At 45.2% G+C, this 26,981-nt stretch overlaps 1 protein-coding gene across 1 annotated transcript in view; it reads left to right on the top strand.

Moving 5' to 3' along the window:
- The window catches only part of si:ch211-126j24.1 (phosphofurin acidic cluster sorting protein 2), a gene marked incomplete at its 3' end in the record, with an annotated part of 536,875 nt that overhangs the window by 472,070 nt on the left and 37,824 nt on the right, over nt 1-26,981 (top strand). Inside the window, exon 19 of the mRNA XM_067977559.1 lies at nt 22,853-22,895. Coding sequence (XP_067833660.1) covers nt 22,853-22,895 — 43 coding nt within the window. The remainder of the gene's footprint in view (nt 1-22,852; nt 22,896-26,981) is intronic.

Raw genomic sequence — 26,981 nt, 5'->3', positions numbered from 1 at the left:
AGTATAATCACGTGGGGTATAATCACAGGGGGGTATAATCACAGTGGGGGGAGTATAATCACAGGGGGGGTATAATCACAGTGGGGGGAGTATAATCACAGGGGGGGTATAATCACAGGGGGGGTATAATCACAGGGGGGGTATAATCACAGGGGGGGTATAATCACAGGGGGGTATAATCACAGGGGGGGTATAATCACAGGGGGGTATAATCACAGGGGGGGTATAATCACAGGGGGGTATAATCACAGGGGGGTATAATCACAGGGGGGGTATAATCACAGGGGGGTATAATCACAGGGGGGTATAATCACAGGGGGGGTATAATCACAGGGTGGGGTATAATCACAGGGGGGTATAATCACAGGGGGGGTATAATCACCGGGGAGTATAATCACAGGGGGGGTATAATCACAGGGGGGTATAATCACAGGGGGGGTATAATCACCGGGGAGTATAATCACAGGGGGGGTATAATCACAGGGGGGGTATAATCACAGTGGGGGGAGTATAATCACAGGGGGGGTATAATCACAGTGGGGGGAGTATAATCACAGGGGGGTTTAATCACAGTGGGGCGAGTATAATCACAGGGGGGTATAATCACAGGGGGGGTATAATCACAGGGGGGGTATAATCACAGGGGGGTATAATCACACTGGGGGGAGTATAATCACAGGGGGGGTATAATCACAGGGGGGGTATAATCACAGTGGGGGGAGTATAATCACGGGGGGTATAATCACAGGGGGGGTATAATCACAGGGGGGGTATAATCACAGGGGGGGTATAATCACGTGGGGTATAATCACAGGGGGGTATAATCACAGGGGGGGTATAATCACAGTGGGGGGAGTATAATCACAGGGGGGGTATAATCACAGGGGGGGTATAATCACAGGGGGGTATAATCACAGGGGGGGTATAATCACAGGGGGGGTATAATCACGTGGGGTATAATCACAGGGGGGTATAATCACAGGGGGGGTATAATCACAGTGGGGGGAGTATAATCACAGTGGGGGGAGTATAATCACAGGGGGGGTATAATCACAGGGGGTATAATCACAGGGGGGAGTATAATCACAGGGGGGGTATAATCACAGGGGGGTATAATCACAGTGGGGGGAGTATAATCACAGGGGGGGTATAATCACAGGGGGGGTATAATCACAGGGGGGTATAATCACAGGGGGTATAATCACAGGGGGGGTATAATCACAGGGGGGTATAATCACAGGGGGGTATAATCACAGGGGGGTATAATCACAGGGGGGTATAATCACAGGGGGGGTATAATCACAGGGGGGGTATAATCACAGGGGGGTATAATCACAGGGGGGTATAATCACAGGGTGGGGTATAATCACAGGGGGGGTATAATCACAGGGTGGGGTATAATCACAGGGGGGTATAATCACAGGGGGGGGAGTATAATCACAGTGGGGGGAGTATAATCACAGGGGGGGTATAATCACAGTGGGGGGAGTATAATCACAGTGGGGGGGAGTATAATCACAGGGGGGGTATAATCACAGGGGGGTATAATCACAGGGGGGTATAATCATAGGGGGGTATAATCACAGCGGGGTATAATCACAGGGGGGGTATAATCACAGGGTGGGGTATAATCACAGGGGGGGTATAATCACAGGGGGGTATAATCACAGGGTGGGGTATAATCACAGGGGGGTATAATCATAGGGGGGTATAATCACAGGGGGGTATAATCATAGGGGGGTATAATCACAGGGGGGTATAATCACAGGGAGGGTATAATCACAGGGGTTGGAGTATAATCACAGTGGGTGGAGTATAATCACACTGGGTGGTATAATCACTTAGGGGTATAATCACAGGGTGGGGTATAAACCGAGGGAGGGGGAAATAAATTACTGGCTGACAACCTCACCCCTTCTCTGCAAAACCAGCCACCCACTGTTCCAAATTTCCGGCCTGCTTTCGACCAGCAGTGCCCATGTCTTCTGTATCGAGTATCAAACTCTAACCCTGAGAGGAGTGGTATCCTCCTGTGTTCTGAACAGTGGTATCCTCCTGTGTTCTGAACAGTGGTATCCTCCTGTGTTCTGAACAGTGGTATCCTCCTGTGTTCTGAACAGTGGTATCCTCCTGTGTTCTGAACAGTGGTATCCTCCTGTGTTCTGAACAGTGGTATCCTCCTGTGTTCTGAACAGTGGTATCCTCCTGTGTGCTGAACAGTGGTATCCTCCTGTGTTCTGAACAGTGGTATCCTCCTGTGTTCTGAACAGTGGTATCCTCCTGTGTTCTGAACAGTGGTATCCTCCTGTGTTCTGAACAGTGGTATCCTCCTGTGTGCTGAACAGTGGTATCCTCCTGTGTGCTGAACAGTGGTATCCTCCTGTGTTCTGAACAGTGGTATCCTCCTGTGTTCTGAACAGTGGTATCCTCCTGTGTTCTGAACAGTGGTATCCTCCTGTGTTCTGAACAGTGGTATCCTCCTGTGTTCTGAACAGTGGTATCCTCCTGTGTTCTGAACAGTGGTATCCTCCTGTGTTCTGAACAGTGGTATCCTCCTGTGTGCTGAACAGTGGTATCCTCCTGTGTGCTGAACAGTGGTATCCTCCTGTGTTCTGAACAGTGGTATCCTCCTGTGTTCTGAACAGTGGTATCCTCCTGTGTTCTGAACAGTGGTATCCTCCTGTGTTCTGAACAGTGGTATCCTCCTGTGTTCTGAACAGTGGTATCCTCCTGTGTTCTGAACAGTGGTATCCTCCTGTGTTCTGAACAGTGGTATCCTCCTGTGTTCTGAACAGTGGTATCCTCCTGTGTTCTGAACAGTGGTATCCTCCTGTGTGCTGAACAGTGGTATCCTCCTGTGTTCTGAACAGTGGTATCCTCCTGTGTTCTGAACAGTGGTATCCTCCTGTGTTCTGAACAGTGGTATCCTCCTGTGTGCTGAACAGTGGTATCCTCCTGTGTTCTGAACAGTGATACCCTCCTGTGTTCTGAACAGTGGTATCCTCCTGTGTGCTGAACAGTGGTATCCTCCTGTGTTCTGAACAGTGGTATCCTCCTGTGTTCTGAACTGCATATTGTGACCTTCATACTTGCACTTCTCCAATCTTTCAGTAGGTGGACTTTAGTGCAACAAGGCCAGATATGAATTATTAAGCTGCTTTATTTTACAGACAACAAGTAAAATACAGAATGATCCTTAAAATCAAAACTAACTTACTTTAACTTCAAACTGCTCCTTCAAGGAAATCCTTCACAGTGGGATAACTTCGCCATACTGGTCAGCCTTTTGGCACTCACTGGTTCTGAGTGTAAGATAAGCAAGTTTTCCCTTACTACGCGAGGCTACCTTCCCACACGTAACTCGACTGACCCACTGTCCCCACTTGTCTTCTTTTTCTGCCTGTGTTCACGGGAAGTGGTGGGGTTGTCCCCTTGACTACTTCCCCATTCAGGGATTCCCCCGTGGGCCTGCGATTAAAACTGGCTAGCACCCCTCCGGAGTGTGGGGCCTTAGACACCACCTCCTGCTATTCTCAAAATTAATGCAACCATCCTGATTAACGAATCTGGGAAGAGTCCATCTATTTTTCGACCTGGGGTTGTGGGCGTCACCGGCAAGGCCATTTATTGCCCATCCCTACTTGCCCCTCGAGGAGGTGGTGGTGAGCCGCCGCCTTCTTGAACCGCTGCAGTCCGTGTGGTGACGGTTCTCCCACAGTGCTGTCAGGGAGGGAGTTCCAAGATTTTGACCCAGCGACGATGAAGGAACGGCCGATATATGTCTGGGATGGTGTGTGACTCGGAGGGACTCTTATTGTCTCAGTTCAAAGTGGACTATGAGCAGCGACATTCCACAAACTGGTTCATCTAGTTTTAATGCACATTTTCAATGCCTGAGGCATTAACAAACAAGATGGTGATTTTAACCTAACCCGCCCATCCAGAACCTGAGGGCAGCGGGTGGCAGGCTGGTTTTACACCCTGCGTGATTTTACTCTCCATCAAAGTCATTGGAGAGTCATGTTGGGCGGGATGTAAAACCAGCCTGCCACCCAATCCTGTGGGTATCCTACCGATTGAGTTAGGTTCCAGTGGCCCCCTTAATCTCAGCAGCTGCAGCAAATGGCCGGAGAGGGAATTTTAAACCTGTGCAAACTTCACTTTGATTGAAAACACACTGCTTAAATGTAGCTCATTATAAAATCCATTCTGTGGAAAAATGGTCAAAGATAAATCCCAATACGTGAAATCTGTTTTTATCACACGAACCGTAACTCAGCACTGTCATCCCTCACCTTAAACAGTGCAAGGAGCCACGCTGAAAATCCATTGGAAGTAAAAGCTAGGTTGGGTGTGTTTATGTGTCTGCAAGGTGTGCCTTGGGTTCTGGTGGTATGGGACTGGGTGAGAAAATAGGAGAGAGAGAGAATTATGAGAGGCGTAGTGTCAGACTGGGAGCAGCGAAAGAGCACAGTCCCTCAAAGGCCAGTTCTTTCACCCCCATTGCTATCAATCTACATTAATGACCTGGATGTATTTAAATGTAAGCTTCTGAAATTTGCTGATGACACTAAAATCAGGAGAGCAGTAGGGGCAGAGGATGCAGCAAAAGACTGGCCAGAAGATTTCGATTGACTATGTGATTGACTGGACAACCCACAGTGAAATTTAACACTGATAAATGCATGTGGTTGAATAATGTGCATTGTAAGTATACAATGAATGCGATCAAACAGGCTGTGAGACACTCCGAAAGGGAGTGATGGTAGACCCACACTTTCACTGTCGAGACAATATGATGAAGCAGTTAAAAAGGTCAGAAAATGCGTGGATATATCGAAAGAAGAGTAGAGTACAGGGTAAAGCTGAAGTGTTACAGTGCGTCGGTCAGCCCTCTTGCTGTACCTGTCAGTGGTCATGCCACAGAAAACCAATCTATCGATTAGAAAGGGTGCAAGACAGGTGCCAAATACTAACAGATTATCTATGAGGAAAGATTAGGGAAGTTTCCGCTCTATAGTAAGCAGAAAAGGTTTAAGAGGAACCTCATCAAGGTGTCTAAAGTAATAAATGGTGGGTAACAACAACTCCCATTTATATAGCACCTTTAGTGTAGTAAAACGTCCCCAAGGTGCTTCACAGGAGCGTTATCAAACTAAATTTGACAGCGAGCCACTTAAGGAGATATTAGGACAAGTGACCAAAAGCTCGGTCAAAGAGGTAGGTTTTAAGGAGCATCTTAAAGGAGGAGAGAGAGATAGAGAGGTTTAGGGAGGGAATTCCAGAACTTGGGGCCGAGGCAGCTGAAGGCACGGCCGCCAATGGTAGAGCGAGTAGGTAAACCCAGAATATTACTTCACAGTAAACCAGAACTTAGGATCAGAGGACATAAATTTAAAGAAAGGACTTGCATTTATATAGCACCTTATTGCATCTTCAAGATATTCTAATGCACCTCATGACCAATGAATCATTGTTATACAGGTAAATACAGCAGGTAATTCACACACAATAACACACATTAATGTACCAGAGGGAGGGTCTTCAATGGGAGAGTTAGGGTAATAGAGTGAAGGGCTTAGATACAAGACTTTGTGTCCTTGAGGGATGGACTTCAATGAAATAATTGAGGTAATAGAGGGATGGGCTTCAATGGGATAGTTGGTATATTAGAGTGATGGGAGAGTTAGGGTTACTAGAGGGATGGGCTTCGATGGGAGAGTTAGGGATACCAGAGAGATGGGAGAGTTAGGGATACTAGACGGATGGGCTTTGATGGGAGAGTTACGGATACTAGAAGGATGGGAGAGTAAGGGATACTAGAGAGGGATGGGCTTCGATGGGAGAGTTAGGGATACTAGAGAGGGATGGGCTTCGATGGGAGAGTTAGGGATACTAGAGAGGGATGGGCTTTGATGGGAGAGTTAGGGATACTAGAGAGGGATGGGCTTCGATGGGAGAGTTAGGGATACTAGAGAGGGATGGGCTTTGATGGGAGAGTTAGGGATACTAGAGAGGGATGGGCTTCGATGGGAGAGTAAGGGATACTAGAGAGGGATGGGCTTCGATGGGAGAGTTAGGGATACTAGAGAGGGATGGGCTTCGATGGGAGAGTTAGGGATACTAGAGAGGGATGGGCTTTGATGGGAGAGTTAGGGATACTAGAGAGGGATGGGCTTCGATGGGAGAGTTAGGGATACTAGAGAGGGATGGGCTTTGATGGGAGAGTTAGGGATACTAGAGAGGGATGGGCTTCGATGGGAGAGTTAGGGATACTAGAGAGGGATGGGCTTTGATGGGAGAGTTAGGGATACTAGAGAGGGATGGGCTTCGATGGGAGAGTTAGGGATACTAGAGAGGGATGGGCTTCGATGGGAGAGTTAGGGATACTAGAGAGGGATGGGCTTCGATGGGAGAGTTAGGGATACTAGACGGATGGGCTTTGATGGGAGAGTTAGGGATACCAGAGAGATGGGAGAGTTAGGGATACTAGACGGATGGGCTTCGATGGGAGAGTTAGGGATACTAGAGAGGGATGGGCTTCGATGGGAGAGTAAGGGATACTAGAGAGGGATGGGCTTCGATGGGAGAGTTAGGGATACTAGAGAGGGATGGGCTTCGATGGGAGAGTTAGGGATACTAGAGAGGGATGGGCTTCGATGGGAGAGTTAGGGATACCAGAGAGATGGGAGAGTTAGGGATACTAGACGGATGGGCTTTGATGTGAGAGTTAGGGATACTAGAGGGATGGGCTTTGATGTGAGAGTTAGGGATACTAGAGGGATGGGCTTCGATGGGAGAGTTAGGGATACTAGAGGGACAGGCTTCAATGGGAGAGTTTGGGTGTTAGACGAATAGAGGCTTTGGTAGATGAGTTGGGGTCAGAGATGGGTCAACTTCAGTGGGAGAGTTAAGGTGCTAGAGGGATGGGCTTTGATGGGTATGTTAGGGTACTGGAGGGATGGGCTTTGATGGGAGAGTGAAGGTACTGGAGGGATGGGCTTTGATGGGAGAGTGAAGGTACTGGAGGGATGGGCTTTGATGGGAGAATGAGGGTACTGGAGGGATGGGCTTCGATGGGAGAATGAGGGTACTGGAGGGATGGGCTTCGATGGGACAGTGAGGGGACTAGAGGGATGGGTTTCAATGGGAGAGATAGGGGACTGAAGGGATGGGCTTCGATGGGAGAGTGAGGGGACTGGAGGGATGGGCTTCGATGGGAGAGTGAGGGTACTGGAGGGATGGGCTTCAATGGGAGAGTGAGGGTACTGGAGGGATGGGCTTCGATGGGAGAGTGAGGGTACTGGAGGGATGGGCTTCGATGGGAGAGTGAGGGTACTGGAGGGATGGGCTTCGATGGGAGAGTGAGGGTACTGGAGGGATGGGCTTCGATGGGAGAGTGAGGGTACTGGAGGGATGGGCTTCAATGGGAGAGTGAGGGTACTGGAGGGATGGGCTTCGATGGGAGAGTGAGGGTACTGGAGGGATGGGCTTCGATGGGAGAGTGAGGGGACTGGAGGGATGGGCTTCGATGGGAGAGTGAGGGGACTGGAGGGATGAGCTTCGATGGGAGAGTGAGGGGACTGGAGGGATGGGCTTCGATGGGAGAGTGAGGGTACTGGAGGGATGGGTTTCGATGGGAGAGTGAGGGTACTGGAGGGATGGGCTTCGATGGGAGAGTGAGGGTACTGGAGGGATGGGCTTCGATGGGAGAGTGAGGGGACTGGAGGGATGGGTTTCGATGGGAGAGTGAGGGTACTGGAGGGATGGGCTTCGATGGGAGAGTGAGGGTACTGGAGGGATGGGCTTCGATGGGAGAGTGGGGGTACTGGAGGGATGGGAGAGTTAGGGGACTAGATGGATGAGCTTCGATGGGAGAGTTAGGGACTGGAGGGATGGGAGAGTTAGGGGACTGGAGGGATGGGAGAGTTAGGGGACTGGAGGGATGGGAGAGTTAGGGGACTGGAGGGATGGGAGAGTTAGGGGACTGGAGGGATGGGAGAGTTAGGGGACTAGATGGATGAGCTTCGATGGGAGAGTTAGGGACTGGAGGGATGGGTTTCGATGGGAGAATGAGGGTACTGGAGGGATGGGCTTCGATGGGAGAGTGAGGGGACTGGAGGGATGGGAGAGTTAGGGGACTGGAGGGATGGGAGAGTGAGGGGACTAGATGGATGAGCTTCGATGGGAGAGTTAGGGACTGGAGGGATGGGCTTCGATGGGAGAGTGAGGGGACTGGAGGGATGGGCTTCGATGGGAGAGTTAGGGTATTGGAGGGATGGGCTTCGATGGGAGAGTGAGGGTATTGGAGGGATGGGCTTCGATGGGAGAGTGAGGGGACTGGATGGATGGGCTTCGATGGGAGAGTGAGGGTATTGGAGGGATGGGCTTCGATGGGAGAGTGAGGGTATTGGAGGGATGGGCTTCGATGGGAGAGTGAGGGGACTGGATGGATGAGCTTCGATGGGAGAGTGAGGGTATTGGAGGGATGGGTTTTGATGGAATAGATCATGTACTGGATGGGAGAGTTAGCATGCTGGAGGGATAGATTTTCAATGGCTGAATGGCTCTTTCTCATCCTCGACTTTTTTTGAAGATCTGGCTATTGTTTAAAGCTCATGAAAAGCACTGTACTGATTAGTGACCTTGACAAAAGTCAATGATTGTGCCACTGCCTGTGCCTGCATTGCATCCTCTGTTACACCGGCTCTAAACACTATCGAGTGTCAAATTAATGGGAAGCAACGCTCGCTGCAGCAGAACTGACCTGTGGGATGAATGTATTGACAGGAATCAGTATGAATAGATTAACATCAGTGGGGGAGGCTGTGGAAGGTGGGCTTCTGTTCTCCCACAGGACAGTTTTGCAGTGTCAGAGAATTTTCCTGTCCTTTTAGTTCTGCATTTCTCCAGCTAATTAAAGCTGGTGCCAGAATCCTGGATTTTTGAGTGGTGAAGAGTTGTCCATTTTTTAAAAATTCTTTTGATAAAAGTTAACTTTATGTTTAATTGATGGACTTGGCTGAGGGCTGCAAACTTATTTTAAAAGATTCCTCACTGGATGTCGGGTTTTTAAAGAAGTAATGGTTTAAATTAAGACTAGGACAATCTAAAATGAAACCCAAGTGATGGCCTGATTGACCTGAATGAGGCCCACCTATTCCATTTACTGCTGTGTCAGACAAAGTGGTGTTACTGTACCACTTCGTGTTATCGTACAGTCTGATGTGAAGGTTTCCAACCAGTTCCTATCAGCATCAGAGCAAACGCTTCTCCGTGACCCCCATCCCACCCATCCCACCCCAACTCTGCCCACGCTCTGGTTTCGGACTCAGCAAATGACGATGACCCCAAGTTCAAACAAACTTCTCACTCCCCCAACAAACAGTCACTCAACCATGAGCAGGAGGGGAAAGAGACACTAAGGACCAGATGCACCGTAACACCAGAGGAAAAAGAGATGGTGGACCGTAGGTGGAGTGAGAAACACACTGACATTACTCACAGGCCAGCTCGTCTCATCGTTTCTCACCCTCACCCTGCCCACTTCAGACTAGTGAGCGTTCCAGCCCTGAATCGAGAGTATATTTGTTATCCTCACAAATAATTGACCTCTAACGCACTGCAAGTTGTGTTGCATTTTTCTTTCACCTTCAGTCTTTTTATCATTTATATTTTCAGGTAATTTTTACACTTTTTTTTTGTAATTTTTTTTGTGCACCAAGGAAAAGAAGCCTATATTTTGATTTTTATATCAGGTATCTGCCCGCGTGTTCTGCACACTCGTCTTGTCTTCTTGTCAGACATACTCCCTTCATCTCTCACTTGTGTTTCTTATTTTAATAACCTGACCTACAACGAGTGTTCTTTCCCTGCCTTTGTGCCGTGATTTGCATTGTGTAAAGTTTGTCATGGTTTTTGGGGGTTTGTGTGTGTGTGTGTGTGTGGGGGTGTGGGGGTGGGTGCAGGTGATGATTAACACAGCTGGACAGTAGAACTTATTTTGCATTTCTCAGCTAATCAGTCCCAGGAGGTGTGTAGCCAGCGCAATATTACAGTTCTGACACCATTACCTAATTCTCTGAGAAGCCTGGGAAACCTAAACAAGGGCAGTCAATTTGCGACAAAGGGGATTAGACGGAGCTAATGGAGGGAGGGTCCCAGGATGTCTCAATGAAGTGGTGGGACTGGGACAGATTCCCTGAAGTGCCATAAATGTATCACCCTGCTTCTTTTCTCAATTTCCTGAAAGTGTGTGTGGACGCAGGGTGAGGACTGGACCTGGGATATGTCCCCTTCCCTCCATGGTTGTACCCTGTCTGGGCTGACACACATGACCGATGACCATTTGGGAGATGCCTTCAAGAGAGGAGAGCAGGATAGTGGGAGAAGAGAAAGTGGGAGAATGGCCAGTTACAATGGTGGGGCGGTTGAAGACTTTGTGTTCAGTTTCCAATGTTAGTGTAATGGATTAGACCAAAGTTAATGAGTCAGGCCACCACTGAATTGTCACCTGTACCTCGATTGTGTCCATTGGAGATACTGTGTCATGTCTGTCTCCTGTCCTGAAACATGCACAGTGACTGTGAGGAAGGAACTAACTGTATTGCACATTTTGCTTTCTTGTTCAGCATTTTAAAACGTATTAATTCTGACGATATTGTGTAACCTCAGAACCGTTTCTCATTGTCATGTCTCTGGAAGATGAGCAATCTGGGGGTTGGTGGAGAGGGGAGCTGAGTGGAGGAGGTGCCCAGTGAGGCCAGCAGTTAGGAGCAACTTATTAACAACAGTTCTTGTTGCATTAGTATTGAAAATGTACTTGTGTTTGTCGCATGGAACGGTGTACAACCCTTCTTCACTCTCCACTCCAGTTTTCCCCCTTGACCACCCCCCCTCCCGCCCCGATCCAAAGCTTCTCACTGATGTCTGGGCATCATTCTACGAGTACTGACCACGTCCCACTAGCTCACCTATTCTTCCTGAGAGTCTAGACAGTGAGTGGCAGCAAGCTGGCCATGGGGGCATCACAGCACGACACAAAGCTGCCCCTCACCTACGTATACACACACACACACTCACTGGCTCACGCACTCACTCATATACTCACTCACACGCACTCTCGTTCACAGACACACGCTCACACTCACACTCGCTCGCTCACACACTCACACTCTCTCGCTCACACACACACACTCACACTCACTGTCACACTGGCTCATGCACTCACTCATATACTCACTCACTCACACGCACTCTCGTTCACAGACACACACTCACACTCACACTCACTCGCTCACACACTCACACTCACTCACTCATACACACACTCACTCATACACACACTCACACTCACTCACATACACACATTCACTCTCACACACGCTCACATACACACATTCACTCTCACACACACTCACATACACACACTCGCTCTCACATACACACATTCACTCTCACACACACACATACACACACTCACACACACACACTCGCTCTCACATACACACATTCACTCTCACACACACACATACACACACTCACACACACACACTCGCTCTCACATACACACACACACACTCACATACACACACTCGCTCTCACACACACACATTCACTCTCACACACACACACACACACACTCACACACACACACTCGCTCTCACATACACACACACACACTCATACACACACTCGCTCTCACACACACACATTCACTCTCACACACACACACACTCACATACACACACTCGCTCTCACATACACACATTCACTCTCACACACATACACACACTCACACACACACTCGCTCTCACATACACACACACACACTCGCTCTCACACACACACACACACACACTCGCTCTCACACACACACACACACTCACATACACACACTCGCTCTCACACACACACACACTCACATACACACACTCGCTCTCACATACACACATTCACTCTCTCACACACACACACACACTCACATACACACACTCGCTCTCACATTCACTCATTCACACACACACACACACGCTCATAAACTCACACACTCACTCACATACACACTCGCTCTCACACACTCGCTGACACACTCACTCACACACACACCCCCACTCATTCACTCGCTTACACTCGAACTCACTTACATCACATACACTCACTCACACACTCACTCACTCACTTACACTCACACTCACTCAAACTCACTTACACTCACGCACTAACTCACACACAAACACACACTCATTTTCACTGTCGGCAGCGATCACTAGACAGTAATCAGATGCAGGAAGCCTGGCTGATTTATTTTTTCTTCCCAGTACAGAGGAGCTGAGGCCAATTGCGGAGACTCAGCTGCTGCCACCGGCTGAGGTCAGCTGACTCAACTCACCACCCGTGCAATTTGTGGTCAGTAGCCGCGTCCAATATAAGAACAGCAGAAAGGGGATGTTGTGGCCCACGTAAGGAGACATCACACGGGGTTTATCTTCACTTTGGTTATGGAAGATTTTTGACCAGTACAACTTTAATCTGTGAAACACAGAATTACAGAACACATTGCTCTGAACTGGTGTCTCCATACACGATCAAACCCACTGTCCCTGTCATACAGGAGACAAATTCAATTAAATTTAGGAAATATCACGGAGACTATGTGGCCCATGGTGCCACTGGAAGTGCCAGTGCTGGATCCACTCGAGCTGCCTACTCCAGTCCTGTTCCCCTGTACCCTTTAATATTTTTCAGCACACATTTACCGAATTCTCTACTGACTCGGCCTCCATAGCCCCTTGTAGTAATGGATTCCATATTCCAGTAACCCTTTGTGAGAAAACATTCCTTCTCCGCTCCCTCCTTTGTATTTCCAGTACTAATCTACATTCACCCCCCCTCCCTACAACCCCACTGTTACCGATTCACTGTATAGTATCAGGCAAGATAAATCCCTCTAACCATGTAGCACACGGGCCATAGACAAGAGATCAGATTATTTCGGGGGGGTCTGATTTGATATTATTTTGGGGGGGGGGTGATTTAAGGTTATTTCAGGGGGTTTGATTTGAGGTTATTTTGGCGGGGGTTGATTTGAGATTTTTTTGGGGTGGGGGTCTGAATTGAGATTATTTCAGGTGGGGGGTTGACATTATATTATTTTAGGGGGGTTTGAATTGAGATCATTTCAGTGGGGTTTGATTTGAGATTATTTCGGGGGGGTTGATTTGAGATTATTTTGGGGGGGTTGATTTGAGATTATTTTGGGGGGCTTTGATTTGAGATTATTTCAGAGGGGTTGATTTGAGATTATTTCAGGGTGTTTGATTTGAGATTATTGTGGGGAGGTTTGATTTGAGATTATTTCGGGGTGTTTGATTTGAGATTATTGTGGGGGGGGTTGATTTGAGATTATTTCGGGGTGTTTGATTTGAGATTATTGCGGGGGGTTGATTTGAGATTATTTCGGGGTGTTTGATTTGAGATTATTGCGGGGGGGTTTGATTTGAGATTATTTTGGGGGGTTTGATTTGAGATTATTGCGGGGGGGTTGATTTGAGATTATTTCGGGGTGTTTGATTTGAGATTATTGCGGGGGGGTTTGAGTTGAGATTATTTCAGGGGAGTTTGATTTGAGATTATTTCATGGGCTTTGATTTGAGATTATTTCAAGGGGTTTGATTTGAGATTTTTTCAGGGGGTTTGATTTGAGATTTTTTTTCAGGGGGGTTTGATTTGAGATTATTTCAAGGGGTTGATTTGAGATTATTTTGGGGGGGTTGATTTGAGATTATTTTGAGGGGCTTTGATTTGAGATTATTTCAAAGGGGTTGATTTGAGATTATTTCAGGGTGTTTGATTTGAGATTATTGTGGGGGGGTTGGATTTGAGATTATTTCGGTGTGTTTGATTTGAGATTATTGCGGGTGTTTTTGATTTGAGATTATTGCGAGGGTTTGTTTTGAGATTATTTTGAGGGGGTTTGATTTGAGATTGTTGTGGGGGGTTTGATTTGAGATTATTTTGAGGGAGTTTGATTTGAGATTATTTCGAGGGTGTTTGATTTGAGATTATTTCGGGGTGTTTGATTTGAGATTATTGCGGGTGTTTTTGATTTGAGATTATTGCGCGGGTTTGTTTTGAGATTATTTCGAGGGGGTTTGATTTGAGATTGTTGTGGGGGGGTTTGATTTGAGATTATTTTGAGGGAGTTTGATTTGAGATTGTTGTGGGGGGGTTTGATTTGAGATTATTGCGGGTGTTTTTGATTTGAGATTATTGCGCGGGTTTGTTTTGAGATTATTTTGAGGGAGTTTGATTTGAGATTATTTCGAGTGTGTTTGATTTGAGATTATTGTGGTGGGGGTTTGATTTGAGAATATTGCGGGGGTTTGATTTGAGATTATTGTGGGGGGGTTTGATTTGAGATTATTGCAGGGGTGTTTGATTTGAGACTATTGTGGGAGATTTGATTTGAGATTATTGCAGGGGATTTGATTTGAGATAATTTTGAGGGGATTTGATTTGAGATTATTGTGGGAGATTTGATTTGAGATAATTTTGAGGGGGGTTTCTATGAGATTATTGTGGTGGGTTTGATTTGAGATTATTTCGAGGGTGTTTGATTTGAGATTATTTCGAGGGAGTTTGATTTGAGATTATTGTGGGGGTTTGATTTGAGATTATTTCAAGGGTGTTTGATTTGAGATTATTTCGAGGGAGTTTGATTTGAGATTATTGTGGTGGGTTTGATTTGAGATTATTTCGAGGGGATTTGATTTGAGATTATTGTGGGAGATTTGATTTGAGATTATTGCGGGGGATTTGATTTGAGATAATTTTGAGGGGGGTTTCCATGAGATTATTGTGGTGGGTTTGATTTGAGATTATTTCGAGGGTGTTTGATTTGAGATTATTTCGAGGGAGTTTGATTTGAGATTATTGTGGGGGTTTGATTTGAGATTATTGTGGGAGATTTGATTTGAGATTATTGCGTGGGAATTGATTTGAGATTATTGCGGCGGTGTTTGATTTGAGATTATTGCGGGGATGTTTGATTTGAGATTATTTCGGGGATGTTTGATTTTAAATTATTGTGGGAGGGGTTTTGATTTGAGATTATTTTGAGGGGATTTGATTTGACATTATTTCGAGGGAGTTTGATTTGAGATTATTTCAAGGGGGTTTGATTTGTGATTACTGCAGGGGATTTGATTTGAGATTATTTCGAGGATGTTTGATTTGAGATTATTTCAAGGGGCTTTGATTTGAGATTATTGTGGGGGATTTGATTTGAGATTATTGTGGGGATGTTTGATTTGAGATTATTGCGGGGGATTTGATTTGAGATTATTTTGTGGGTGTTTGATTTAAGATTATTGTGGGGGTGTTTGATTTGAGATTGTGGGGGGGTTTATTTGAGATTATTGCAGGGAATTTGATTTGAGATTATTTCGAGGTGTTTGATTTAAGATTATATTGAGGGGGGTTGATTTGAGGTTATTTCGAGGGGGTTTGATTTGAGATTATTGTGGGGGTGTTAGCTTTGAGATTATTGCGGGGGATTTGATTTGAGATTATTGTGGGGGTGTTTTATTTGAGATTATTGCGGGGGATTTGATTTGAGATTATTGCGGGGGTGTTTGATTTGAGATTATTGCCGGAAGGTTTTATTTGAGATTATTGTGGGGGTTGTTTGATTTGAGATTATTGCAAGGGGTTTGATTTGAGATTATTGTGGTGGGGGGTTGATTTGATATTATTGTGTGGGGTTTGTTTTGAGATTATTGCAGGGGTGTTTGATTTGAGATTATTGTGAGGGGTTTGTCTTGAGATTATTGTGGGGGTGTTTGATTTGAGATTATTACAAGGGGTTTGATTTGAGATTATTGCGGGGTGTTTGATTTGAGATTATTGTGGGGGTGTTTTTTTTTAGATTATTGCGAGTGGTTTGATTCGAGATTATTGTGGGGGATTTGATTTGAGATTATTGCGGGGGTGTTTGATTTGAGTTTAATGTGGAGGGGTTTGATTTGAGATTATTGCGGGGGATTTGATTTGCGATTATTGTGAGGGGTTGATTTGAGATTATTGTGGGGGTGTTTGATTTAAGATTATTGCTGGGGTGTTTGATTTGAGATTATTGTGGTGGATTTGATTCGAGATTATTGCAGGGGGGTTTGATTTGAGATTATTGTGGGGGTGTTTGATTTGAGATTATTGCCGGGGGGGTTTGATTGGAGATTATTGTGGGGGTGTTTGATTTGAGATTATTCTGGGGGATTTGATTTGAGATTATTGCCGGGAGGCTTGATTTGAGATTATTGCGAGGGATTTGATTTGAGATTATTGCGGGGGATTTGATTTGAGATTATTGCCGGGAGGCTTGATTTGAGATTATTGCGAGGGATTTGATTTGAGATTATTGCGGGGGATTTGATTTGAGATTATTGCCGGGAGGCTTGATTTGAGATTATTGCGAGGGATTTGATTTGAGATTATTTCGGGGTGTTTGATTTGAGATTATTGTGGGGGGGGTTGATTTGAGATTATTTCGGGGTGTTTGATTTGAGATTATTGCGGGGGGTTGATTTGAGATTATTTCGGGGTGTTTGATTTGAGATTATTGCGGGGGGGTTTGATTTGAGATTATTTTGGGGGGTTTGATTTGAGATTATTGCGGGGGGGTTGATTTGAGATTATTTCGGGGTGTTTGATTTGAGATTATTGCGGGGGGGTTTGAGTTGAGATTATTTCAGGGGAGTTTGATTTGAGATTATTTCATGGGCTTTGATTTGAGATTATTTCAAGGGGTTTGATTTGAGATTTTTTCAGGGGGTTTGATTTGAGATTTTTTTTCAGGGGGGTTTGATTTGAGATTATTTCAAGGGGTTGATTTGAGATTATTTTGGGGGGGTTGATTTGAGATTATTTTGAGGGGCTTTGATTTGAGATTATTTCAAAGGGGTTGATTTGAGATTATTTCAGGGTGTTTGATTTGAGATTATTGTGGGGGGGTTGGATTTGAGATTATTTCGGTGTGTTTGATTTGAGATTATTGCGGGTGTTTTTGATTTGAGATTATTGCGAGGGTTTGTTTTGAGATTATTTTGAGGGGGTTTGATTTGAGATTGTTGTGGGGGGTTTGATTTGAGATTATTTTGAGGGAGTTTGATTTGAGATTATTTCGAGGGTGTTTGATTTGAGATTATTTCGGGGTGTTTGATTTGAGATTATTGCGGGTGTTTTTGATTTGAGATTATTGCGCGGGTTTGTTTTGAGATTATTTCGAGGGGGTTTGATTTGAGATTGTTGTGGGGGGGTTTGATTTGAGATTATTTTGAGGGAGTTTGATTTGAGATTGTTGTGGGGGGGTTTGATTTGAGATTATTGCGGGTGTTTTTGATTTGAGATTATTGCGCGGGTTTGTTTTGAGATTATTTTGAGGGAGTTTGATTTGAGATTATTTCGAGTGTGTTTGATTTGAGATTATTGTGGTGGGGGTTTGATTTGAGAATATTGCGGGGGTTTGATTTGAGATTATTGTGGGGGGGTTTGATTTGAGATTATTGCAGGGGTGTTTGATTTGAGACTATTGTGGGAGATTTGATTTGAGATTATTGCAGGGGATTTGATTTGAGATAATTTTGAGGGGATTTGATTTGAGATTATTGTGGGAGATTTGATTTGAGATAATTTTGAGGGGGGTTTCTATGAGATTATTGTGGTGGGTTTGATTTGAGATTATTTCGAGGGTGTTTGATTTGAGATTATTTCGAGGGAGTTTGATTTGAGATTATTGTGGGGGTTTGATTTGAGATTATTTCAAGGGTGTTTGATTTGAGATTATTTCGAGGGAGTTTGATTTGAGATTATTGTGGTGGGTTTGATTTGAGATTATTTCGAGGGGATTTGATTTGAGATTATTGTGGGAGATTTGATTTGAGATTATTGCGGGGGATTTGATTTGAGATAATTTTGAGGGGGGTTTCCATGAGATTATTGTGGTGGGTTTGATTTGAGATTATTTCGAGGGTGTTTGATTTGAGATTATTTCGAGGGAGTTTGATTTGAGATTATTGTGGGGGTTTGATTTGAGATTATTGTGGGAGATTTGATTTGAGATTATTGCGTGGGAATTGATTTGAGATTATTGCGGCGGTGTTTGATTTGAGATTATTGCGGGGATGTTTGATTTGAGATTATTTCGGGGATGTTTGATTTTAAATTATTGTGGGAGGGGTTTTGATTTGAGATTATTTTGAGGGGATTTGATTTGACATTATTTCGAGGGAGTTTGATTTGAGATTATTTCAAGGGGGTTTGATTTGTGATTACTGCAGGGGATTTGATTTGAGATTATTTCGAGGATGTTTGATTTGAGATTATTTCAAGGGGCTTTGATTTGAGATTATTGTGGGGGATTTGATTTGAGATTATTGTGGGGATGTTTGATTTGAGATTATTGCGGGGGATTTGATTTGAGATTATTTTGTGGGTGTTTGATTTAAGATTATTGTGGGGGTGTTTGATTTGAGATTGTGGGGGGGTTTATTTGAGATTATTGCAGGGAATTTGATTTGAGATTATTTCGAGGTGTTTGATTTAAGATTATATTGAGGGGGGTTGATTTGAGGTTATTTCGAGGGGGTTTGATTTGAGATTATTGTGGGGGTGTTAGCTTTGAGATTATTGCGGGGGATTTGATTTGAGATTATTGTGGGGGTGTTTTATTTGAGATTATTGCGGGGGATTTGATTTGAGATTATTGCGGGGGTGTTTGATTTGAGATTATTGCCGGAAGGTTTTATTTGAGATTATTGTGGGGGTTGTTTGATTTGAGATTATTGCAAGGGGTTTGATTTGAGATTATTGTGGTGGGGGGTTGATTTGATATTATTGTGTGGGGTTTGTTTTGAGATTATTGCAGGGGTGTTTGATTTGAGATTATTGTGAGGGGTTTGTCTTGAGATTATTGTGGGGGTGTTTGATTTGAGATTATTACAAGGGGTTTGATTTGAGATTATTGCGGGGTGTTTGATTTGAGATTATTGTGGGGGTGTTTTTTTTTAGATTATTGCGAGTGGTTTGATTCGAGATTATTGTGGGGGATTTGATTTGAGATTATTGCGGGGGTGTTTGATTTGAGTTTAATGTGGAGGGGTTTGATTTGAGATTATTGCGGGGGATTTGATTTGCGATTATTGTGAGGGGTTGATTTGAGATTATTGTGGGGGTGTTTGATTTAAGATTATTGCTGGGGTGTTTGATTTGAGATTATTGTGGTGGATTTGATTCGAGATTATTGCAGGGGGGTTTGATTTGAGATTATTGTGGGGGTGTTTGATTTGAGATTATTGCCGGGGGGGTTTGATTGGAGATTATTGTGGGGGTGTTTGATTTGAGATTATTCTGGGGGATTTGATTTGAGATTATTGCCGGGAGGCTTGATTTGAGATTATTGCGAGGGATTTGATTTGAGATTATTGCGGGGGATTTGATTTGAGATTATTGCCGGGAGGCTTGATTTGAGATTATTGCGAGGGATTTGATTTGAGATTATTGCGGGGGATTTGATTTGAGATTATTGCCGGGAGGCTTGATTTGAGATTATTGCGAGGGATTTGATTTGAGATTATTGCGGGGGATTTGATTTGAGATTATTGCCGGGAGGCTTGATTTGAGATTATTGCGGGGGATTTGATTTGAGATTATTGCGAGGGATTTGATTTGAGATTATTGCGGGGGATTTGATTTGAGATTATTTTGTGGGTGTTTGATTTAAGATTATTGTGGGGGTGTTTGATTTGAGATTGTGGGGGGGTTTATTTGAGATTATTGCAGGGAATTTGATTTGAGATTATTTCGAGGTGTTTGATTTAAGATTATATTGAGGGGGGTTGATTTGAGATTATTGTGGGGGTGTTTGCTTTGAGATTATTGCGGGGGATTTGATTTGAGATTATTGCGGGGTGTTTTATTTGAGATTATTGCCCGTCGGTTTGATTTGAGATTATTGCCAGGAGGTTTGATTTGAGATTATTGCGGGGGTGTTTGATTTGAGATTATTGCGGGGGTGTTTGATTTGAGATTATTGCCAGGAGGTTTGTTTTGAGATTATTGTGGGGGTGTTTGATTTGAGATTATTGCAGGGGGGTTTGATTTGAGATTATTGCTGGGGAATTGATTTGAGATTATTGCGGGGGTTTTTGATTTGAGATTATTGCGGGGGATTTGATTTGAGATTATTGTGGGGGATTTGATTTGAGATTATTGCAGGGGGTTTTGATTTGAGATTATTGCGGGGTGTTTGATTTGAGATTATTCTGAGGGATTTGATTTGAGATTATTGCCGGGAGGCTTGATTTGAGATTATTGTGGGGGTGTTTGATTTGAGATTATTGCCAGGAGGTTTGTTTTGAGATTATTGTGGGGGTGTTTGATTTGAGATTATTGCAGGGGGAATTGATCTGATATTATTGTGGGGGATTTGATTTGAGATTATTCCCGGAAGGTTTTATTTGAGATTATTGTGGGGGTTGTTTGATTTGAGATTATTGCCATGAGGTTTGTTTTGAGATTATTGTGGGGGTGTTTGATTTGAGATTATTGCAGGGGGAATTGATCTGAGATTATTGCTGGGGAATTGATTTGAGATTATTGCGGGGGTTTTTGATTTGAGATTATTGCGGGGGATTTGATTTGAGATTATTGTGGGGGATTTGATTTGAGATTATTCCCGGAAGGTTTTATTTGAGATTATTGTGGGGGTTGTTTGCTTTGAGATTATTGCGAGGGGTTTGATTTGAGATTATTGTGGTGGGGGGTTGATTTGATATTATTGTGAGGGGTTTTATTTGAGATTATTGCGGGGTGTTTGATTTGAGATTATTGCGGGGGTGTTTGATTTGAGATTATTGCCAGGAGGTTTGTTTTGAGATTATTGTGGGGGTGTTTGATTTGAGATTATTGCAGGGGGGTTTGATTTGAGATTATTGCTGGGGAATTGATTTGAGATTATTGCGGGGGTTTTTGATTTGAGATTATTGCGGGGGTTTTTGATTTGAGATTATTGCGGGGGATTTGATTTGAGATTATTGTGGGGGATTTGATTTGAGATTATTGCAGGGGGTTTTGATTTGAGATTATTGCGGGGTGTTTGATTTGAGATTATTCTGAGGGATTTGATTTGAGATTATTGCCGGGAGGCTTGATTTGAGATTATTGTGGGGGTGTTTGATTTGAGATTATTGCCAGGAGGTTTGTTTTGAGATTATTGTGGGGGTGTTTGATTTGAGATTATTGCAGGGGGAATTGATCTGATATTATTGTGGGGGATTTGATTTGAGATTATTCCCGGAAGGTTTTATTTGAGATTATTGTGGGGGTTGTTTGATTTGAGATTATTGCCATGAGGTTTGTTTTGAGATTATTGTGGGGGTGTTTGATTTGAGATTATTGCAGGGGGAATTGATCTGAGATTATTGCTGGGGAATTGATTTGAGATTATTGCGGGGGTTTTTGATTTGAGATTATTGCGGGGGATTTGATTTGAGATTATTGTGGGGGATTTGATTTGAGATTATTCCCGGAAGGTTTTATTTGAGATTATTGTGGGGGTTGTTTGCTTTGAGATTATTGCGAGGGGTTTGATTTGAGATTATTGTGGTGGGGGGTTGATTTGATATTATTGTGAGGGGTTTTATTTGAGATTATTGCGGGGTGTTTGATTTGAGATTATTGCGGGGGTGTTTGATTTGAGATTATTGCGGGGGATTTGATTTGAGATTATTGCGGGGGCGTTTGATCTGAGATTATTGCGGGGGATTTGATTTGAGATTATTGCCCGTCGGTTTGATTTGAGATTATTGCGAGGGATTTGATTTGAGATTATTGTGGGGGAGCTGATTTGAGATTATTGCGAGGGATTTGATTTGAGATTATTGCGGGGGTGTTTGATTTGAGATTATTGCCGGGAGGTTTGATTTGAGATTATTGTGGGGGTGTTTGATTTGAGATTATTGCCAGGAGGTTTGTTTTGAGATTATTGTGGGGGTGTTTGATTTGAGATTATTGCGGGGGTTTTTGATTTGAGATTATTGCAGGTGGGTTTGATTTGAGATTATTGCGGGGGATTTGATTTGAGATTATTGCAGGGGTGTTTGATTTGAGATTATTGCGGGGGATTTGATTTGAGATTATTGCAGGGGTGTTTGATTTGAGATTATTGCCCGTCGGTTTGATTTGAGATTATTGCGGGGGCGTTTGATCTGAGATTATTGCGGGGGATTTGATTTGAGATTATTGCCCGTCGGTTTGATTTCAGATTATTGCGGGGGTGTTTGATCTGAAATTGTTGTGGGGGTTTGATTTGAGATTATTGCCCGTCGGTTTGATTTCAGATTATTGCGGGGGTGTTTGATTTGAGATTATTGCGGGGGATTTGATTTGAGATTATTGCCCGTCGGTTTGATTTGAGATTATTGCGACGGTGTTTGATTTGAGATTATTGCGGGGGATTTGATTTGAGATTATTGCCCGTCGGTTTGATTTCAGATTATTACGGGGGTGTTTGATTTGAGATTATTGCGGGGGATTTGATTTGAGATTATTGCCCGTCGGTTTGATTTGAGATTATTGCGGGGGTGTTTGATTTGAGATTATTGCGGGGGTGTTTGATTTGAGATTATTTCGGGTGAGGAAGTTTGATTTATTTTGTGTATAAAGCCGACTTTGCTGTGGAGCTCGGACTGTGTGCTAGCGATGTTGAAGATGGGATTGTCAGAGCTGTATCTGTGTGTAGCCTCGCCTGTCTGCCATTGGAGCTGTGAATAATACTACTTGTCTTCTCTCACTTCAGCCCTGATGAGGATTCCTGCCAGAAGTTCATCCCCTTCGTTGGTGTAAGTATTTCTAGCTCTGTTATTGGTCTTGTTTGGATTTTTATCTCAGTGCCGATTAGCTTTTGGTGCTCGAAAGGTGTCGTCGCTTCCAACGAGGTCGTGGTCTGTGCACGGCTGGTGAGGGAGAGTTGCTGGGGGAACTCGGCAAATAATGACAATATTTGGGTCAGCCTGGTCCGGTCACCCTCCACACACCCACTACTGGAGTGGACAGGCGGTAGCACCCTTCACCCGGGGAGATCACATGAGCGACGACCAACCTTTAAAAGGTAATGGTTCTACCTCTGCCTCTGTAACGTACTCGACAAGGCCAGAGACGTTACACACAACATCCAGTCATTGACTCTCACAATATTAACGTTCATTTCTCTGTGCACCCCCCGTTAACGGGACCAATGTGTTCTCATAGCCGAGTTTAGCCGATGGCTCGTTGTTCCTGTGAAGGACTGACCGGGATGAAGAATAGAGGTGGCCCTCCAAGTGAGAACAGTGCAAGGTTTGAGGCACAGTCAAAAAATGACATTCCCTAATCACAAACAGTGGCCTTACTGGAAGATTGTGGGTTCAATCTGTGCACATAACCCAGGCTCAGTCTCCCCGGGCAGTACTGAGGGAGCGCTGCACTGTCAGAGGGTCAGTATTGAGGGAGTGCTGCACTGTCGGAGGGTCAGTACTGAGGGAGTGCTGCACTGTCGGAGGGTCAGTACTGAGGGAGTGCTGCACTGTCGGAGGGTCAGTATTGAGGGAGCACTGCACTGTCGGAGGGTCAGTACTGAGGGAGCCCTGCATTGTCGGAGGGTCAGTACTGAGGGAGTGCTGCACTGTCGGAGGGTCAGTACTGAGGGAGCGCCGCACTGTCGGAGGGTCAGGACTGAGGGAGTGCTGCACTGTCGGGGGGTCAGTACTGAGGGAGCGCCGCACTGTCGGAGGGTCAGTACTGAGGGAGTGCTGCACTGTCAGAGGGTCAGTACTGAGGGAGCGCCGCACTGTCGGAGGGTCAGTACTGAGGGAGTGCTGCACTGTCAGAGGGTCAGTGCTGAGGGAGTGCTGCACTGTCGGAGGGTCAGTACTGAGGGAGTGCTGCACTGTCGGAGGGTCAGTACTGAGGGAGTGCTGCACTGTCGGAGGGTCAGTACTGAGGGAGCGCCGCGCTGTCGGAGGGTCAGTACTGAGGGAGCGCTGCACTGTCGGAGGGTCAGTACTGAGGGAGTGCTGCACTGTCGGAGGGTCAGTACTGAGGGAGCGCTGCACTGTCGGAGGGTCAGTACTGAGGGAGCGCTGCACTGTCGGAGGGTCAGTACTGAGGGAGTGCTGCACTGTCGGAGGGTCAGTACTGAGGGAGCTCTGCACTGTCGGAGGTGCCGTCTTTCAGATGAGACGTTAAACCGAGGTCCCGTCTGCCCTCTCAGGTGGATGTAAAAGATCCCATGTCAACATTCAAAGAAAAGAAGGGGACTTTCCCCCCCATGTCCTGGCCAACATTTATCTGTCAACCAAAATCTAAAACAGATTAATCTGGCCATTGTCACATTGCTGTTTGTGGGATCTTGCTGTGTGCAAGTTAGCTGCCTCGTTTCTTACATTACATCAGTGACTGCACTTCAAAAAGCACGTCATTGGCTGTAAAGCACTTTGGGACATCCTGAGGTGATGAAAGGCACTGTGGAAATACAAGTCTTTCTTTGCAGGGCATTGGTTCCTGTCCCTTGTTGTTCTGCCGATTCTGGGCTGCATCACCCAGTGACAGCTGGCATGTTTTTAAAGAAAGCGTTTTCGTTTATCTAACACCTGATCACAGCCTCAGCACACCCCAAAGCACTGCACAGCTAATGAATTAGAATCATAGAAAGGTTACAGCACGGAAAGAGGCCATTCAGTCCATCCAGTCCGCTCTGGCTCCTGTCCCTTAGCCAATTCTGTATCCGTGTTGCTACTGCCCCCTTTATTCCATTGTTGACCGGAGGTCACCGGTTACGGTTACTGGCTTAGTACAAAGAGGAGAAGAGTCAATGCTCTCTTAACTCACAATTCGCTTTATTCACGCCGTTAGATCATATACATATAGCTTATACGTCTGGTTAGATATAAACATGCAGTTTGCACCAGGTTATACAGTTTTATACCCAAACTAGGATCTAAACGCACACCCACTAGGTTTCTCTGACACTCCCTGAGTGGTCACAGAATATAAAGGATAATACCTGAAAAGGAGAGCTGACGCTGGCCAGGCGTTCCGTTCTCTCTCTCTCTCGACGTTGTCTCTACGTCCCAGGGTCTTCCACTTCCGCAATGGTTGGTCTCCGGAGTCTTCGCTCTGGCTCCACGCCCCAGATCCTTCATTCTTATTCCGAATCTTATCTCTTCAAGCTGTGCTCTCTCTCTCTCCCGTTGGTTTAGGCTTGCTCGCCTCGTCTGTGTCTTCTCCTCATTGGCTCTGTCCCAAGGACTTAGGTAGCATTACCTCATTACTCCTTTTCTAAATAAGGACTTGTGTCTTATCACATCTCCTTTGTCTTTCACAAAACTTAGCGAATTCAAACCGGTTCCAGCCATCTCAGGCCAGCGACTAAACTCAGGTTACTTCAGTTCAAAAGTTGTTCTTGCCTGTGTCTGTCAGCAGCTGGGCTCAGGTTATTTTCTGCAGCCCCGGCCAACGCCATGGACCACAATCTTCATGGTAATCCTACCGTGCGGCACTTTATCGAACACCTTTTGAAAGTCCATATACACAACATCAACTGCATTGCCCTCATCTACCCTCTCTGTTACCTCATCAAAAAAATCCATCTTAAACACGATTTTCCTTTATCAAATCCATGCTGGCTTTCCCGAATCAATCCACCCTCGTCTCAGTGACTGTTATTCTGTCCCGGATTATTGTTTCTAAAAGATTCCCCACCACTAAGGTTAAACTGACAGGCCTGTAGTTGAAGTGCAGTCAGTGCTGTTGATAGATAAATGCAGCAACTAATTTGCCTGCAGCAAGATCCCACAGACAGCAAATGTGATGTTGGGTACAGTACTGGTGGGGACAGGTCTGTCACTGTGTAACACTGGGGTACAGTACTGGTGGGGACAGGTCTGTCACTGAATAACACTGGGGTACAGTACTGGTGGGGACAGGTCTGTCACTGAATAACACTGGGGTACAGTACTGGTGGGGACAGGTCTGTCACTGTATAACACTGGGGTACAGTACTGGTGGATACAGGTCTGTCACTGTATAACACTGGGGTGCAGTACTGGTGGGTACAGGTCTGTCACTGTGTAACACTGGGGTACAGTACTGGTGGGTACAGGTCTGTCACTGAATAACACTGGGGTACAGTACTGGTGGGGACAGGTCTGTCACTGTATAACACTGGGGTACAGTACTGGGGGGTACAGGTCTGTCACTGTGTAACACTGGGGTACAGTACTGGTGGGTACAGGTCTGTCACTGAATAACACTGGGGTACAGTACTGGTGGGGACAGGTCTGTCACTGTATAACACTGGGGTACAGTACTGGTGGGTACAGGTCTGTCACTGAATAACACTGGGGTACAGTACTGGTGGGGACAGGTCTGTCACTGTGAAACACTGGGGTACAGTACTGGTGGGTACAGGTCTGTCACTAAATAACACTGGGGTACAGTACTGGTGGATACTGGTCTGTCACTGAATAACACTGGGGTACAGTACTGGTGGGTACAGGTCTGTCACTAAATAACACTGGGGTACAGTACTGGTGGATACTGGTCTGTCACTGAATAACACTGGGGTACAGTACTGGTGGGTACAGGTCTGTCACTGAATAACACTGGGGTACAGTACTGGTGGGTACAGGTCTGTCACTAAATAACACTGGGGTACAGTACTGGTGGATACTGGTCTGTCACTGAATAACACTGGGGTACAGTACTGGTGGGTACAGGTCTGTCACTAAATAACACTGGGGTACAGTACTGGTGGATACTGGTCTGTCACTGAATAACACTGGGGTACAGCACTGGTGGGTACAGGTCTGTCACTAAATAACACTGGGGTACAGTACTGGTGGATACTGGTCTGTCACTGAATAACACTGGGGTACAGTACTGGTGGG

This window comes from Heptranchias perlo, unplaced genomic scaffold (assembly GCF_035084215.1).
Source record: "Heptranchias perlo isolate sHepPer1 unplaced genomic scaffold, sHepPer1.hap1 HAP1_SCAFFOLD_160, whole genome shotgun sequence".
Taxonomy (NCBI): domain Eukaryota; kingdom Metazoa; phylum Chordata; class Chondrichthyes; order Hexanchiformes; family Hexanchidae; genus Heptranchias; species Heptranchias perlo.
Note: the sequence above shows the minus strand (reverse complement) of the source record. Positions and strands in the feature narration are given on the sequence as shown.